General features: G+C 35.2%; 1 protein-coding gene across 17 annotated transcripts in view; it reads left to right on the forward strand.

The window, feature by feature from the left end:
- Window positions 1–17,886, forward strand: part of PHF20L1 (PHD finger protein 20 like 1) — a gene marked incomplete at its 3' end in the record, with an annotated part of 56,224 nt that overhangs the window by 34,647 nt on the left and 3,691 nt on the right. For 9 of the 17 annotated variants that reach the window (XM_084511340.1, XM_084511351.1, XM_084511352.1 and 6 more), the window contains 9 exons: window positions 3,186–3,404; window positions 3,599–3,655; window positions 4,867–4,971; window positions 8,858–9,022; window positions 9,446–9,627; window positions 11,550–11,649; window positions 12,808–12,894; window positions 13,800–13,995; window positions 14,426–14,795. In XM_084511340.1, the coding sequence (XP_084367466.1) occupies window positions 3,186–3,404; window positions 3,599–3,655; window positions 4,867–4,971; window positions 8,858–9,022; window positions 9,446–9,627; window positions 11,550–11,649; window positions 12,808–12,894; window positions 13,800–13,995; window positions 14,426–14,795 (1,481 nt within the window). The remainder of the gene's footprint in view (window positions 1–3,185; window positions 3,405–3,598; window positions 3,656–4,866; window positions 4,972–8,857; window positions 9,023–9,445; window positions 9,628–11,549; window positions 11,650–12,807; window positions 12,895–13,799; window positions 13,996–14,425; window positions 14,796–17,886) is intronic. The other 8 variants (XM_084511341.1, XM_084511342.1, XM_084511343.1 and 5 more) reach the window with 3 other exon arrangements.

The following is a 17,886-nucleotide window of genomic DNA, read 5'->3' on the forward strand; positions in this document are numbered from 1 at the left end:
GTTTGACTGACAGTGGATATTTGGAATAAAACAGTTTTGCTCCTTAGTGTGGACTTGTGCCATTCTCGCTGCCCTGGAGCTCCCAGCTGGTTCTGTGGGGTAGCTGTGTGAAGGCAAGAACTCTTGCATCCTCATCCTTCCCAGAGGGATTGTTTTCTGTAGGGTTTTATATTATCTATTGTATTGTAAAGTGTAGTTTGATATCAGCTTCAGCATCCTATGCACTGGAAGTTCAAAACATGAAACTACCTGCAATAGAACCATGAATTATGTTGGCCATGATATGGTTTCAGTTGCATATCAATGCAGATGTTGGTATTTTTGTTGTTAGGAAAGATGAAACATCAGAAGCCACACATTGGAATATCACGCAACAAAATAAGTTGCTTCACGTAGGTCTAATTTATTTTAATTTGCTGGACAGACAAAAGCAGCACCGCTTAGCACTTGTGTGCTGCTGCGTTTGTACCACTGCATTCTGTTCTCTGCCTGCGCTCACTAGCGAGGCTTGTGCTGCTTTTACCATGCTAGCCTAGGAGAAGTAGCATCAGAGGCATGTTGAAAAGCAATCTGGAAATAGCTGTGGTTTGCATTTCTTCTTCATCTGAAATCAGTCTTTTTGCAATCTTAGAGCAACGACATAATCATTAGTTTGGCGAGTCTCATCTCGAAGTATCTTTCTCTCTGCTGTTAATTGCAGGCCTCCCACGCTTCACTTGTGTGGGAGGTGCCTGACTAGACTCCTGAACAGGGATAAAATGGCAATTAAAAATAACAGTTAAAAAATATACCATAACATCTACTGAAGGGACATTTTTTTTTTTTTATAAACACGTATTTGCCATGTTGTGTTTGTTACTTGCCCTTCAGACTATGATTGCCTTTGTCTAATTTTGTAGTTATTTGTAAGGCATAATAATGACATGGTTACAAATGAGTTTGCAAAACCCTTAACATTTTGTTAGGATTTGGAAATTAGGAATTCTCAATTCATGATTTCTGTAATATTAGTATAAGCAAAAGACCAGAATAATATACATATAGTATATGTATGCAGGCATAATAATAATTTCTCTTTTCAGACAACTATAGAAAGGCAGTTTAGAGAGCTGTGTCATCGAGGTGGATATTTGTGTGACTAGCAGATTTCTGCCCATTGTGAATGTTCCCTCAAACTGTTATTTAATTACTAGCTGACTACTTTCTCAGACATGTCTGAGCTGAAAGTCGAGATACTAAAATTTGTGGCTAGGAATATCAGAGCACGTTTGATTTTCTGAAATCAGGGTTTCTTTTTCAATAATGAAAATTAAATACTAAATTATTCAAAGCGTACAATCTGGCACTAAATTTTCCCTTGAAATTGTTCAGAGGGAGCTGAGCTGAACTTTTCATCAAAATAACAGTGACCTAATCAAATTATGTGCATTTGGGCGATCCTTTTGTGTTCCATTTAGAAAGGAGACCAGACGGTGATAGCATCATGATGTGGGGAAGTGCCACTTCTGTCCTTTACTGAGGTGCTAAAATATATTCACTGGTGACAGGTGGCAAACCAGTTCAGTCCTGCAACAGAGAGAAATGCTTACTAGGAAACCAAAGGAATGAATACTTGGTACAGTGTTTTGCATGTGCCACTGAGCTAAGTGCCTTGGAAATAGAGAAGGACAAAGCTTAGCTGGTAGACCAGGCTAAAAAGGATTATGGTCTCATGTGAGATGGTTGATGGAAGCTACTGGAAAGGCTCAGGTAGTAGTCGTGCAGCTCGTGTCTTGTGTTCAAAAACAGCAAGCAATTGAGCAGCTGCTTTTGGCTGCTTGCTAGAATACATAGCATAGTGAAGTCTTACCTCTTACAGCTGGCAACATCTGGCATTTAAAAATGCTGTGTGGTCTGATTTTGCTTGCTATTGCTTTTGCTCCTCCTGCAAGTTTCCCACTCCGTGGCATTTTGGCTGTTTTCCTGGGGAGGCTGTGTAGGAGCTGGAGAAAGTTTCTTGTAAAGTGTAAGACCAATTGGGTTGGTTTGTCCAAACCTAGAAAGTAGCTTTTTGGAGCCACCACCAAGCTGTTAACTACCCACAGAATTATAACTGATGAAATTTACTAAGCTGTTTTAAAAAAAATGTTTGTTTAAATGCCTTTTTTTTTTTTTTAACTGAATATTTTTTTCTGAAAAAAAAGGCAGTGCAGAAAACTCAGAGAACCTATCAGATCAGCTTTGTACTTTACCTGGCTTAACATCCTGACTACTAGCATGTCTCCTGCAGGACTTTTTTTGGAGGAGGAGGAGGGAGATTAAGCCCCTTAAGATTTTGAAGAGCTGTGTTTTTGTACAGCATTGTCCTCAAATATTCTCAGTGTCCTGATGAAGATTAGGCTTTCCTAATTATGGTTAGATGAAACTTAACACTCTCACAATGTTGATGAGTTACTTTGCAGTAATACAGAGGTTTTTGCAATACCAGTAATGTTCTTTACAACTAACATTTGTTTTCGACTTATCTGAAAATTACATTATCCTATTGGATTATAAATATCAGCAATGAAATTATAATTATAGAGTTTTGTTATTTATTTCCTCATTTGAATCTACAGAGGTAAAGAAACTGCCACCTAAATATCTGCCACTAATCAGTAAACTTTACAATAAGCTTACAGTAAGAATTGTCAGTATATAATTCTGATTTCCAGTGTAGTAACTTGCATGTAATTCAAACATGTATCAAAAGCATGAAAGACTAAATAATTTAAATATTGCTAGAATCAATGAAAAATGTAATAAAGCGTAAATACATAGTGCTAAAAATGTTTGAGAACATAGATTCTCTGTTCACATAATAGACCAGTAACTTAAATAATGTTGATGGTATCAGCACTTTTACCCTTAGTGTTGACATGGTTTTCTATTACAGTGGAATGAAAGGAAACAAAAAGGCTTAAAAATAGCAGCAAAATTTAAGCAATAAAAATAGTTGAAAAGTGAATGCAAGTTTCAAAATAGACAAAGCTGTGGCATGTATCATCTTGTATGTAAGACTATGGTCTAGGCATTCATATGCAGTAATTACGTGTTAAATGTGATGATATTATTACCAATACTTGATGTTTCAGTGATCTGACCCAGCCAGTGATCTGGCTGCAATCCTTACCGAATGCCTAGTAAATCTGTCTTCTTGTTTTCAGCACCCTCGTCCCATGTACATGCCTTACATCTGGAAATGCCTTTAACCAATAGTCTAAAGTTACCCAAAGGGAGTAGTAAAAAAAAGAGGTCTTCCACATCAGTGAGCTCTGAAGGGACAGAGATACAGTACTCTGTGCCCATAAAGGAGAAATGTTTTGAGAGTCTGAAGGAGAAAATATTAAAGAACGTGATTGAGAAGGACAAGCATTCAGAAGTTGGTAAACTACAATGCTTTTTGTTTCCAGTGCATTAGAGAATAAAAGTAACCGTAAAGTGACATTAAAATCATTGTATTGCTTGTATGTTTCTTATTTTATACTTGTAGAACTGTTACAGTCTAATGACTTTTACAAGGTAGTGGGTCATCAGCCAAACACTGCGCTAATATCTCATGTTCTTCTTAAACTTACAGGTGCGATGAGAATAGAAAGAAAAGGAAAACTGGAAGAGAAGAGTTCCACAACATATGGTATGTACAGAGCAGTAATATTTTTATGAAAAAAAAAGAAAAGTCTTTGCTTGATGTCTCTGAAGTACAAATATAGCAGTGTAAAGCATTTCTAGGGCCCAGTTTATAGTAAAGATATAACTAAAAGAGAATAAAATTAAAGTTCCTTAACAAGGATTTGGATACTACCTGTGAGAAGCCCAAGCCAAAACTTTTATTTCAGTTGAATTAGCGATCCTGCATTTATTTCCTTGCATTGACTGCTGAGAAAGTGGGGGAAAAAAAACATAAGTGTTACTAACAAAACATTTGTTAATTCTTGAAAAAAAATCAGAAGGAAGGGGACTTTCATTTTTCCTGGTTCAAAAATTATGATTATAGACAGACAAGAATTCACATGTGAATTTGCCTTGTGTTTTCCATGAGGGGAAAAACTGTGCTTTTGTACTCCACAAGAAGATAAGATTCAATATATGTTTAGGAAATAATCCTTAAACACTGATTTAAATCGTAAGTTTTCCATAACAAGTCAACTTCCTTGTTACTTACCTTGCTGTTGGTTGCTTATAAAATAATTACGGCATGACAGTGCTGTGGGATACATTTTCTCTGGGGAAAACTAATAGGATAAATAGAATTTTTCTAAAACAAAATACTTATCCTCATGCATATGTCAACAGTGCTTGTAAGTGAACTGCAGCATAAAAAACATACCATAAGCTTCAGTCAGAAACAGTTTTCTATGAGGGTGCCTCTGCAGTAGAAAGTGCTGACAGCATCAGCAGTTTTGAGTTTTGTGACACTGAAATTTACTTTAAACATGTTTCACCCTTATAGAAAGTGATTTAAGATGACATTATCTTTCTGTTTGGAATCTTGCGCTCCTGAAATCTTTCTCTCAGGCCCATATCTTTTTGTCATAAACCAAGTTAAATAACTGTTATAAATTGTTAGAATGACATCACCTATTTCATGTGCTTTGTTGTACCTTCTTCTGCTATGATATCTTATGTGAAAATACTTAAAACTGTAGAGAGAGACCCAGTTATTTGAACTGTTCTACCATCAGCTAATAAGAGACACACCCAACATATCAAGAAATTAATTGAATTGTGAATCTTGCTAGGCCACAGGAATAGCTTGGATTTAAATGTCATGTTCTACGGTAAGCCAAATGAAGCAAGTATTTTGGAGTGGCACTGTTGTTTTGAGATGTTCAATTTGTACTTTAGGTAAAAAGAAAGAAAAGGAAAAGGAGAAAAAAGAGAAAAAGGAGAAAGATCATAAATCAAAACAGAAAAAGAAGAAGAAAAAAAAGAAGAAATCTAAACAGCACGGTGAGTTCAATCTGCATTTTTTGAAAGTGAGCCAAACCACTTGACATATTTTAGGGATAAGATATTAAAATTTGTTTCTCAACAATATAAATACAAAATTTATAAATTTCAATTAATAGATTTTGTCCTTAATGTTGAAAGGACAAGAGTCTGACTTCATTTCTGTATTTATGGCCATATATATATGGTCCATATGATGGACATTTCATAGACCTTTATTCTTGAAAGGATATGCAGATAATAATGCTTTTGCTTTTAGTCTCTTTAGACTCTTCATTTGAAGCTCTGTAAAATCCTTATCTTGTTTGGACATTACAGTTATTCTAGTATTCAGCCTGTTGCAGTCTCTTCTTAATAATGAATCCATAACAGTTTGTACATTTGTAAGGTACAATTTCTTTTTTTGTGGTAAAAAACAAATCTTTTAGACATTTTTTTCTTGTTGGTTGAGAGGGAAAACCTCTCATGGGTGAGAGGAAAACACCTCTATGGGTGCTTTCCTTGAAACACCCATAAGAATGAGGTTAAAAGTTTTGACACGATCCTTTCTGTAACTGTCCTTGGTGTGATTCTTGTGGAAAAACTGGACAGTTTATCTTATTTAAAAAAAAAAAAAAAAGTGTCGAGTATTGGCTCTTGTATCACATTTCTTTTCCTTCTTGTATTTTATTCCTGTTTTCTTTCCCTCCTTTGGTTCTTTTCATCTCCCATAAAATCTTTTGCATTTCAGCGCAGCCTTGGCTGCAGAATTATGACAATGTGAATAACTGCATGGGCAAATACAGGCTCATTCTGTCTTCTAGCCGAAGACTAAACTTTATTTTTTGTGTTCTATACCTGTTCGCCTCAAAAAGTGTCTCAGGTCTTAAACTACTTGTTTTTCTCTGTGATGTTCTCTCTTTTGTTGTGTTTTTTTTTTTTTCTTTTTTTTTTAACATCTTTATTCAAAAATGTACACTTACTGTGCTTATCCAATTGGCTCTGCTTTTGCGTACCTTGAGAGGGTTTTACTAGGTATCAGTTGAAACTTTAATTTAAACTTCTTAAAATATGAGAAGGTGAAAATTGAAAACCTATTAAATGGATTTTTCTATAAACTATTCCTCAAAAGCCTGTAGAAGAATCTTAGGTGTTAACAGAAGCTTCTGACCTCAGACTATAAGATGCTTTACCTATCTCTAGAGTGATTAAAAGTTTTGTTTATCTAAAACCTGTACTGTAATGCAGTACTTGAACTGAGTAATCTAAGCTTCAAATACTTTACCATCTTGGTATTGGAGTAACATAATTTTCAACTATAAACTTTGGTTGCTTATTTTACCTGAATACTATTGGTAGTTCCTTTACCTATGCTGGAGAAGTACCTAAGTATTTTCAAAAAGACTAGGAAAATCTAGGTATGCAAAAGCCAAAGGGGGGGGGGGAAATCCAACACATTATCAGTTCTGTCTGTTTCATCTGTGGCTATTACAACATGGCAAATTAAGTCGATGCTTTCCACAGGTTCCATCTTCTAGAAGATACTTAAAAGAAATGTATCAGTACCTTGTGTAGGTCAATATCCTTAGGAGCACTCCTAATAAAGTTTAAGAGTAAGGAAAATGTTTTTATATGCTCTCCTGTTCTCTGAGTGTATGGCAGACTGTGTGTTGGTATAAGTCTTTGGAAAGTAAACAAAATAATGCTTGCAGCATTTGACAGGTGTTTGGAACAGAACTGATTTAATAGTCAGCTACCAAGTTAAGCTACAGATTTGAACTGCGTTTAAAACTATAAATATATTTTCTGTAGCTGAAGAACTTCCACATAGTATTTCCCTGAACCTTCTGTTTCAGATATTTCCAAAGAAAGTTAAGCAGAGAAGTTCTGACATTTTTGATGTTGAATACTAGAATTAAGGTGAATCAACAGAAAAGCTGATGTGGTGTACAATATAAAATGTTTGAGGAGTTGGTCAGACTGATTTTGCTCCTGTGAGCATGTGATACTTTGCAGCTTTGCAAAGGGCTGTGCTCGAGATATTCCTCAGCTTCTCACTGTTTGGGGGTATGCGTGTTTCTTTGGTTACATACAGTTCCAACGTGTAGTGGTTTCTGAAAACCTTATTGATTCAAACTGATTGAGATATAGTACCTCTTGCAAATTTAAATCAGAGCCATGTTCTTGTCCCCAGTATTCTTCTTTTGTTTTCCCATCTGGAGGTTGTAAGGTTTTTGTTCCTTTGTTTCTCTCTTTTTATTGCTTTGTCTGTTTGGTGGTTTGTTTTTTTTGTTTTTTTTTTTTGCTAATTTGTCATGATTCTTAACAAAGATAAGCTTAACAAAGATAGCACGATTAGGTTTCAGCTTTTAGGGGCCATATCCAATGCTTGTAAATATTAAAAGGAAACTATGTACCTCCCAGTGTCCCAACAAACAGATCTTAAAACCAGTTGCAGAAGGCAGTGTGAATAGAACTTGAGCATTTTCTTCCATGCAAATTTATGTCATGAAAAAATGTTGCAAGCAATCCAGAGGCATTCTGTCTGGATTTTTTCACTGAGAGGAAAGAAAAATGCTTTGGCAGGTTCTGACTCTAGTGTCTGACCCTGAAAAAGCTCACTGAAAAATGATCCATCACAAGAAGCAATACTCTCTTTCTCCAGGACTAGCTTACCCTGCTTGCATGGTATGGGCAGAAATGAAAGTGTGTGAGGCACGTTCTGTGCCTTTCAAGTCAAACTAAGGCATTTACGGGAAGATGTGGGTGGAGGTACACTATGTGCTTCAGATGAGTATTGTGCAGGTCTTCTAAAAAAAAAAAAAAAAAAAAAAAACAAAAAAAACCATTTTTTTTCACCTAGTATACACATGACTTACATTGCTGTACAGAAAGTGATGGCACATTGAAAACTGCATATTAAATCTGTCATGTTTTAATAACTAGCTATAGCTGAAGTAGCCAGGACTGCTTATTTTTTATTTTCTTTTGTGTACTTAGCATTTCCTATTGTCTTTTTGCAAATACTTATATGCCTTTTCAGTCACACTCATTCATATAAAGCCTGTCGAAAGTAGGTAATTTCTGCTTTTTGTCAGTGAAGTTGAAGTACAACGTAATCAACTCAACGAGTGGGCTAGAATACTGCATACTTTCACATTTCCTTAAGCATTGCGAAGTCAGGAACAGATATGATAGTGTGGTTTTGACAGAGAAAAATATTAACAGTGGCTTAATGGAAAGTATTTAGGAGAGCAGTATATTGTGGAACTCATTGCTAGAACACAGGTGGTAGTAGTAGTGCTTCTACAAAACGATGAATATGCAGAAATATGACCATTTATATTCAAAGTTTTAAGAGGAGGAAATGGATAGCTACTCTTACCATTGGGCTTACCTGGGTTCTTTCTTCAGTCACTGTGATTAAGAACATAAGAAACATTCCTTGAGACTGTAGCAAATAGGCTACATGTTAGAGAAAAATAGATCATGCTGCTTCTGGCCACCGGTGAGAGGCAAGATTGCTGCAGCTCCCTGTCCCAAAATTCAATCAGTAGCAAGGCTGAAAATGCATTACCACTGGGTATAAGCACACAGAGTGCTCACACGAACACACACAACCAACAGCCTCATCCAGCTCCCCTCTCTGGTTGAGCCAGGATGGAGGTCTGCAAATGGGAATATATAAATACACATTGTGGTTCATTATGGTTCTTACTGGAAATTTCTGGAAAAACTGTCTTGAAGAGCATTTGCTATTTCATGTTCAGTTTTATCATCCTAATACCTCAGTGTTACATAATACCTTAGTGTTCTTTACGTCTGAATGTAATGTTATTTTCTTAAGTTTTGTTGCATTTGTCACAAATTTTTGTAACATCAGCTAATCCTGTTGTTAACTTTTCAGATTATTCAGATTATGAAGATAGTTCTGTTGAGTTCTTGGACAGGTGCTCTTCTCCATTAACGCGGTCCTCAGGAAGCTCTCTGACTTTGCGCAGCATGTTCTCAGAGAAGAATACATCGTACCAGTATCCAAGAGCTATCTTGTCTGTTGACCTTAGTGGAGAAAGTAGGTTGACTGAGTGAGAACTTTCAGTTTGTAGGTTTTGTTTCTTAGGAAAGATAATAAATTGATTTTAGCTATAAAATCTTTGATTGTTTTAAAGCATCTTAAGTTTTTGATTGTAGCTATAAATATGGTGGCTAATTTATGCTTCATCTGTTTAAATCAAAATGTTTGCACTCCTCAAGCTGTTCTGCATTGTGCTTGCTTTGGTTAAAGATTGCTACTCTGCTTCTGATGCAATCGCATTGCATTTAAAGGCATTTTGCAGAGGTCATAAAGAAATCATAAAATACCAGTAGTACATTTGAGGGTGATTTTTTTGGTATATACAGGTTAAGAATTTTAATTGATAGAATAGTTTTTAAAAAAAAAAAATTGTATGTTTTGCATTCACAATTTCACTTTTTTTTTTTTTTTTTTTACTAGATCTTTCAGATGTTGAGTTCCTGGATGATTCCTCTACAGAGAGTTTGTTACTTAGTGGTGATGAATACAATCAGGATTTTGATTCAACTAACTTTGAAGAGTCTCAAGATGAAGATGATGCTCTCAATGAAATTGTTAGATGCATTTGTGAACTGGATGAAGAAAATGGCTTTATGATTCAGGTAAAGAAATTGAGGGGGTATATTTTCCATGTGAATTTTGTGCGTGGGAAGATATTCTTCTAAGGTGTTGGAGACTGAAGTTAAGTAGAGAGTTGTAAATAGACATGACTAATAATAACAAAATATTTTTATGTTCTGCACTTCATGTGATTCTCTCCAGCGTATGCAGAACTTTTTCTCTGGGATGGGTTTCCGCTAACAATTTGCTATGTAGAACAGGTTTGTAAGGAAAAGTAACCTTTTTCGTTATAGACAGTTGATAAAATTGGGAAGATGTATGCTTTTCCACACACAAATCATTGTTTTCTGTCTACAGACCATTCCAATTATACAAGCACTTCTGGTATGGTCCTTGTGCTTCACAGTATATTATTTGTAGACACCACTCTACTTGCTGTAAATTTACCTCAACTCTATCCAAGGATGGTGCATCTTGATGTAGTTCTCTGCCATACAGATGTTAATATTGTCAGTATCTTTGTGTTGTGATGCGCGTGCTTCATCTTTAGAAGAGCAGTTCTCAAACAAGAAATGATTAGCTCATTTTAGAAGCTGCTTAGAGTTTAAATATTATTTGGAATAGGGGAAAAAAAGGAGAAAACTTGCCATTTGAAGAATACTTGGTGTCAGCTGCTGACAGACTACAGCTGCTGCTGCTTATGTATTTGTACTGCAGTGAAAGAAGCATCTTTCATCTAGTAATGAATAATTTAAAGTCATTGTCTCAAGGAATTTGTGCGATTAGATAAGATGCAAGCACAAGTGAGGAAGTCAGTTGTCAATAACTTAAAACAGATGATGAACTTCCTGTGGTTTTTGGACTCAAAGGACAGGTTTGTATTCAGCTATCAATGTGGTACAGTTTCTGTTGAAAATACGGAGCCATTTTAATTGAGATTTGAAGGAAGCAAGGGTCATCTGCCTTGTTAATGGACTTGTAGTCTTTTGGAAACGAAAGAAAGATCTGAAAAACAAGTACACAAACTGTCCCTGGGAATGCATTACTGAAATGCAGTGGTGTGTTGGAAGAATTCAGCAACGATAATAACATGGAAAAAATGGACTGGTGTAGAAATTTTTGGAGAGAGGAGAGGAAACTGTGGCTATAGTGGTATGACAAGAGGAAAGGCAGCTTCAGTGTTCTGAATATGTTGATGTTCAAAATGCATGTCAAAACAGAGGAAAGATTTTCAATAGGAAAACAGCAGATATTTAGAAAATAGGCAAACACTGAGCTGGGAAAGGAGGAAAATGTACTTAGAAGTGGTAGTTTCCTGCCCATTTCTAAAGTCCAATGACAGGTAAAGTTGATCACTTATTTACTCTTCGTGCATCGTCTCATTGAGAGCAACCAGTTTACTGTTTCTAGGCCTTCATGTCTTACCACTTCTATTTTGCTCTCCTGTTCTCTTATTTCTCCTTTCATTTACTCTTCATTTTCTTTTTCTTTTAGATTTTCCATTGGTGCGATATTAAAAACACATCTTTCTAGCGCACTGGAGAGATGCTTTGTAAATATAAATAATTAAACTGAAGAGTTTTCTACTTTTCACTGTTATGCTGTAATGTATTACATTATCTTTCTACTTTACTGTAATATTATACTCCTGTCTTATGTTACACTACTAAATATTTAGGTGCTAAATTGTTATAATGTTGTAATAAAATACTGTTAAATATTGCGTCTTCATTTTTTTCTCCAGTCTGGAATTTGTGGTTGAGGTAACTTTCAGAACTAAAGCTGCTTATTAGCTTGAGGTCTTTGCCTACCCGAACATAAATCACCCAAATAAAATTGTTTTACTCTTGCCAGTTACTTAAGTTGAACTGCCCTTTGAGTTTTGATGATACAAGAGAGAGCTTGTGGTTTTTGAATATGATTATCTTAGTTTTAGTTTTCGCTTTTGTTTTTCTGATGTCAGTGTGAAGAGTGCTTGTGTTGGCAGCACAGTGTATGCATGGGATTGTTAGAGGACAGCATTCCAGAGCAGTACATCTGTTATATCTGCAGAGACCCACCAGGTATGAGTAAACCTCCTTTATCTGTGTCTGTCTGCTTGGGATTTTTAAGCAGAGATGTTATACGTTGCTTAAACTGTTAAAGTTCTGTCTGTTTTGTGTTTATATGTTACAGTTCTTTGGGGAAAGACTTGCCCTGAGCAGAGACTTACTTTCCTGTCAGTAATGTCTTGTTCAGCTATGCTAAATCTTCTACATTATTTAAAATACCATAACTTTAGTTGATGAAACTTAATGCCCTCAAACCTTTAATGTCGTTATACTCTAAAAAGTCTTTGTAAACTAAACATTCTTGTTCAGTGATCTGTTTTCCATATACTTGGAATCACATCTGTTCATTTAAATATTCTTTTAGAGAAAAAGGACTTATCCATAGTATATTCCAGTGTAATGTGGTGTCATTTCACATTAATTGTGATTTCATAGTCTTTGTCTTTGCTAAGAATAGCATAAATAAAGGTGGATTGAATATATAAAATCTTTGCCAAAACCTAGCACTTATGTTAAACAATAGTGTACAAACAGCACATTTTGAACTTAAGATTGTTAGGATAATTTTGAAACAGAAAATAAATAAGAGAACTTTATTTACTTATGAACTGAATATATTTGATTAGAAAGCTGTTGATTTTAAATGTTTTTTTCCATAAGCCCCTTTTTCCTACTGGTTATTTGAAGGAAAACCATGTGGTTTGGAAAGCTTTTAATATTTGTCAACAATTGATACAAATTCATGTATATGTCTTCTGATTATTTATCTAACGGTTAGCTGTTTCAAGAGAGCCATGAGACCACAACCCCAAATTTGCTTTCATTCTGAATTTAGGAAGTTAAATCTAAAGCCTGTATGTAGAGTTATAAAATAAGTTTTCTTTAATTATTTTGAGAAGCCAATTGAGAAATTAGAGCTGGACAGATGTGACTTTTTCCATTTGCCCCAATCTGAACCTAAATGATGGTAGAAAGTCATGTCTGATAATTCCTTGTGTGGTGTACTCTTTAAGTAGTCAAGCCTTTTCTTATTAAAAACAACTAATTTGTCTTGTGTTCTTTCCCTGCACTGTACTAGGTACTTCGTTATCCCCTGCTATACGGAGACTGTGTCCCTAATTTTTATCTTCTCTCCCTTCCTAACCATTACTTCTTTTCTTTCTATGTCAGGAGAAAAAGGTCATTCACAATGTCAGTATTTTAAAGTGTATTGGGATAATGGGCAGAAAGGAGATAGACAGGGTATTCTCCTGAAAGGTATGAAGGGCTTCCATCAACCCGTTCTTTGTTCTGTATATGATGATAGTCTGATATGAAATTGAGTGTAAGATATTGCGATCTTAGTCAGTTTGTTTGTCTGGGTACCTCATTGTAAACAGTAATATTGGAATAAGTAGTAAATGTCTCTTTTTTTCCATAATTAAGTTACTGTAGAAGCATTAGCTAAGTAGTTATTAACACCTCTTGGGTTAAAACTGTAGCTGTTACCATAGTGTGGGAGACCTAAGGCCCGCTTACTCTGATATCCTGTCTAGTAGTGTCTGGTGAAAGACCCCTCAAAGGAGAGGGTAAGAACTCTGCTGTCAGATAGCTTTGAGATGTTTACTTTTCATGAAGGCTTTGAGATATTTGCTTATCAAGAAGCCTTCTCCTGGCTTCCAATAAATAGATACTGAATTCATCGTTAAAACAAAATATTTGTTGGCTTTTCAAAAACAAAGTAGGCCTTTTGGATATAGCCATATAAAATCCACTCTATAAGATTTCTATCAGTATTGTAGTTACTTTTTAACTCTCAGAGCTTACTTAAACTGGAAAACTAAAATGTCAATTTAAACTGATTTTTCTTCAGTTAGATTGACAACACTAAACTTTTTTATATCCCATGCTCTAATTGCAAAGGTAATATTTCATTTCAAATGCTATCTACATAGGTTATGAGATTTCAGCTTTACTTTTGTTTTCAAATGATGTGTTCCCTTTTAAATCCATGAAAACTAAGTTTTAAAATCTCAATAAAATAACAAGGTATTGAATCATTCTCTCATAGATATTAGGTGTTTAGGGGAGAGTAGAGCTTATAATTATAGCACTCTAGTTTTAAAAATACAATTGCACTATGGCTTCATATGGTCCTCAATTTGTTTATTGCTTACACCCAGGTCAGAGGTGGAGTGCCAAATATCTTTATGATAAAGACTGGCTAAACAACGGACATATGTGTGGATTATCATTTTTGAAAGAAAACTACTCTCATCTTAATGCCAAAAAGATTGTGTCAACCCATCACCTACTGGCTGATGTATATGGTGTAACAGAAATACTGCATGGACTACAGCTGAAGATTGGGATATTGAAGTAAGTATCGGTCCAGGGTCTGTTCTCAACCTTTGTATATTCAGGAAATAGAAACTGCCATTCCCGTATGAATTATGCTATCATATTAAAAGTAATAATAATAATAATCGTATCAAATATTTCACATAGTTCCATTGCAACATGTAGATTACCCTCAGCTGCAGTAGCGTTAGGTGCTCAGCAGATCTGCTATTTATTATTGGTGGGTTTTGTTGTTTGTTTGTTTGTTTGTTTTTTAATAGCTGACTTTGTGTTAAATGGGCATTCTAGATTTATCCTGAATTGATAAGTAACCTAGGAATATTCACTTACATGTTGGATAATGGTTCTTCTCAAAAGTTACAGTCTAGCTGAAGTGGATGCTTGACAGTACAGTGCTGTAAGAGGTAGTTCTGTATAACATGTGGTTTTTTTCTCCCCTTTATTGTAGAAATAAACATCACCCAGACCTTCATCTCTGGGCTTATTCAGGGATGCGGAAAGAACAGGAACAAATAACTCTTGGGGTAGAGAAAAAGATAGTGACTTTGCCAGATGCTGTTAATCTGACTGAAAGGACGTGTCACAGTCAAAACCATAAAGAGACACCTAGTTTACCCCAGAAGATGGAGGAAACATACATCACAAGTGAGCACAGTTACCAAAAACCACAGAGTTTTGGTCAAGACTGCAAAGCAGTCACTGACCCTATGAGCTCGGATGATGAAGATACGAGTAGTTTTGATGAAGACCAGGAATTTTGTTCAGAGAATAAAAACTGTTTACAGTATTCTTTTAAAGATGATGGCATGAATGAGCAGGTAAGTAGATTCTTCATCTGGGAAGTTTCTAAATTAGAAGAGTATGTTCAATCTTATAAAGTTCAAGTACATAAAAGTATTTTTCAAATACGTCAGTAGAAATCACTAAGAGCAAAGTTGGATCGCTGAAATAGTTTCAGGTAAACAGTATGTATTTGGATTGGTGAAGGAAATGAAAAATATGGTTAAAGTACTGCCTATGCTAAAACTGTTTGTATTTGTTCCTTTCCAATGTTTCAAAGGGAAAAAAAAAAAAAAAGTCCTATGCTTAAAATGTGGTGTCTTGAAACAGAACTTCAGTGTTTTTTGAGATGTGAGGAAAACAGGACGAATTTCCTTTTTTCTCTCAATTCTGTTTCCTATTTGTGTTTTTTAATTGTTGTTAAACTGAGATTTGTAATAGTGTTTTTTATTTTACTCTACTCTTCTTTTAATATCAATACTAACTAGAATTCCACAAGTAATGGTTTACAGATTAACTAAGCTAAAAGTTGTGTGCAACTTCTTTTCAGTCTTATTTCACATTTCTTCTAATTATTTTATTCCCCGACTTCTAGTCAGGATTATATTCAGCAATGTAAACATCTCTTTCTTAATTTTGCATTAAGTGTTTGAACCTATTACATCGTGGAAAGGGGCTGAAACTTTTTAGCTTTGTATTAGTTAGTTCTCTACAATATCAAACATGAGAATAAATCACCCAACTCATCCCCCTTTTGAGGTACAGTTTGTGGTGTGGAAGAAGTAAGATGTCTTTTTCTTCTAAGTCTAGTTCTAAATATTTCATGTAAACTATATATTCTGAATGGAAAATTTTGGCTCATTCTATTTAGAAATAACTGTGCTAAATCACATTATTCTGCTCAGCTTGTATAGTAAGGAGACATGCAACAGTGAAAGACACTTTCCTTCCAACCAAACCTTAAATTGTCACTTTAAATATAATAAATATACTTAGAATTAAGAAGAAAATATGTGAGCAGTGAAACGAAATCAATGTTTAGATATATGATGTAGTCTCTGAAGGAAAAAAAATAGGTGCTCTCTCTAAACCAGGAAGAAGTCTGTTGAGACAGTGTCAGGGTCCTCTTTGCTTTGGGACACCTTAGTTTGTCATTGTCAGTAGTTACCTGTGGTTTCAGAGTAATATTAAGGCTTAGCATGTATTAAAAAGTGTTCTTTGGTTTCTCCATGAACTAGTTTGTACTTATCTTAAGACAGCAGCAGTGTTCTTGCATGAACTGGTTTCTCTGTAAGGTGCCTTCTTTGCTGCTTCTTGTCAAACTCCTGGTTAGGACTTTATATTTTCCCTTCTATCTTCCCACAGAGACTTGAATATTTTGGTCCTCCATATTGATTTGCCTTTTCCTAATCTACAATTCCATTGCAGATTTTCTTTACTCTTATAACCAATGTCCAGATTGACTATTATCAGGTTCCTTTTTGGACTGTACATTAACATTTTTCAGTTTCCTTGTTCCTGCTTCTGAAAGCATGAGCCTGCCCTGCCTGAGTGTCCTGTTTATTTCCTCTTCAGAAGCTCTGTCCTGTACTGTGCTTCTCTCACCACCTCTTCCAGCACTCCTTGATACAGTCTGTGTTGATCTGTCTTCTTGGTCTCAGCTCAGAGGAGAACCTGTTTGATCATGTTTTTAACTTATTTTTGAAAGAGGATAGACTATTTGAATAAATACAGAGGTCATAAAAAAACAAAAGAAGAATATATTTTATAATATATTTAGGGGAAAAAAAATTCTTAGAGCATCTATAATTTTCCCTTAGTTTTCTCTCACTGTCATAGGGGTGTGAAGAGTTCATGTAACAGATAATTTTGACTTCAGAATTGTGCACTTAGGTCCTCATACAGCAAGGGAAAAGCAACATTCTTGTAGGTGTACAAGAGTCTGAAAGTTGTCAGAAAGGGAGCATTTACATTGGAAATGTCCTATATAAAGATTAGTGATGTAACTTGAGTAGTGAAAGCACTAAAGAGGCAAACCTGATGTCTGACAAGGTGAAAAATTATATCTGTAAAGTGTTAGAGCTAAGAGGCTTTTATGACTTTCAAAAACTTATCGTTGGTAAATAACTTCTCTAATGAATATTGTGAATATTAACAATACTTGTCCACCAGGACTTGCGCACAAAGCTACCAGAAGGATGGTCTAAGTTTGATTTGATTTTTTTTTTTTTTGGTTAAGTCTTCAAAAAGAAACAGTTAATTTTTTGCTGAAGAAGTGACTTAAAGATCTGTCAGTGACAAGGAAAGAACTTCAACTGAACATTTCATCAAGCCAGTGTATTAAAATGATAAAATTCACTCCTTGATCTGACATTTGCCATGAGTGACATTTGTGACATGTGACATTTATGAGCACGTGTATCCAGATTTTTTCTTAAATTAAATCCCTAAAATAGAATTATCAGTAGTGAAATAACTTCATCAGATATGAATTCATAATGGGTATAAAATTGAAACTGCAAATCCTGTTTGTTAATAAGATACTGAACACTTCAGTTAACGTGTTCAATCTGATGTGCTTACTTTGGTCATTTCCATTAGCTGAAACATGAGATACAGGAAGATGAGGTACCTGTGTGCCATCTCTGACTTGCAATGAAAATACTCGTTATTTCAAAGATTATCTTCTTCAGAGAGTATGTTGCATAACATGTTTGCACAACTCTGGATGTTACCCCCTGTAACCATCCCGAACACACTTAATTCTGGCCAGAACCCGTGGTGGTAAGTTACAGGGAATCACAGCAGTGGTAGGAAGCAGTCTTCTGTTTTAATCTGCAGTTGAATGACCAGGTGACTAATGCAAAAATTACTTTTGACATCTTGGGTATTAGTGTGTTTTAGGCAGTATTCCTTCATTCTCTGGCTAAATTTGAAACAAATCTTAGGGTTTTTCATATTTTTGGTGATGGTACACTGACGCATTTCAGCACTTCATGAATTGACTCATGATTTGTATTAAGAGGGTGCAGAAATGCAGTCTATCTTACTGCATTAAACAAAGTGCTCGAGCTGGTAAACTTTACCTCCTCTCACTCCCCCAGTGCTATATGTGCTCATTTGTATGGA

Source organism: Aythya ferina (assembly GCF_964211825.1).
Source record: "Aythya ferina genome assembly, chromosome: 2".
Lineage (NCBI taxonomy): Eukaryota > Metazoa > Chordata > Aves > Anseriformes > Anatidae > Aythya > Aythya ferina.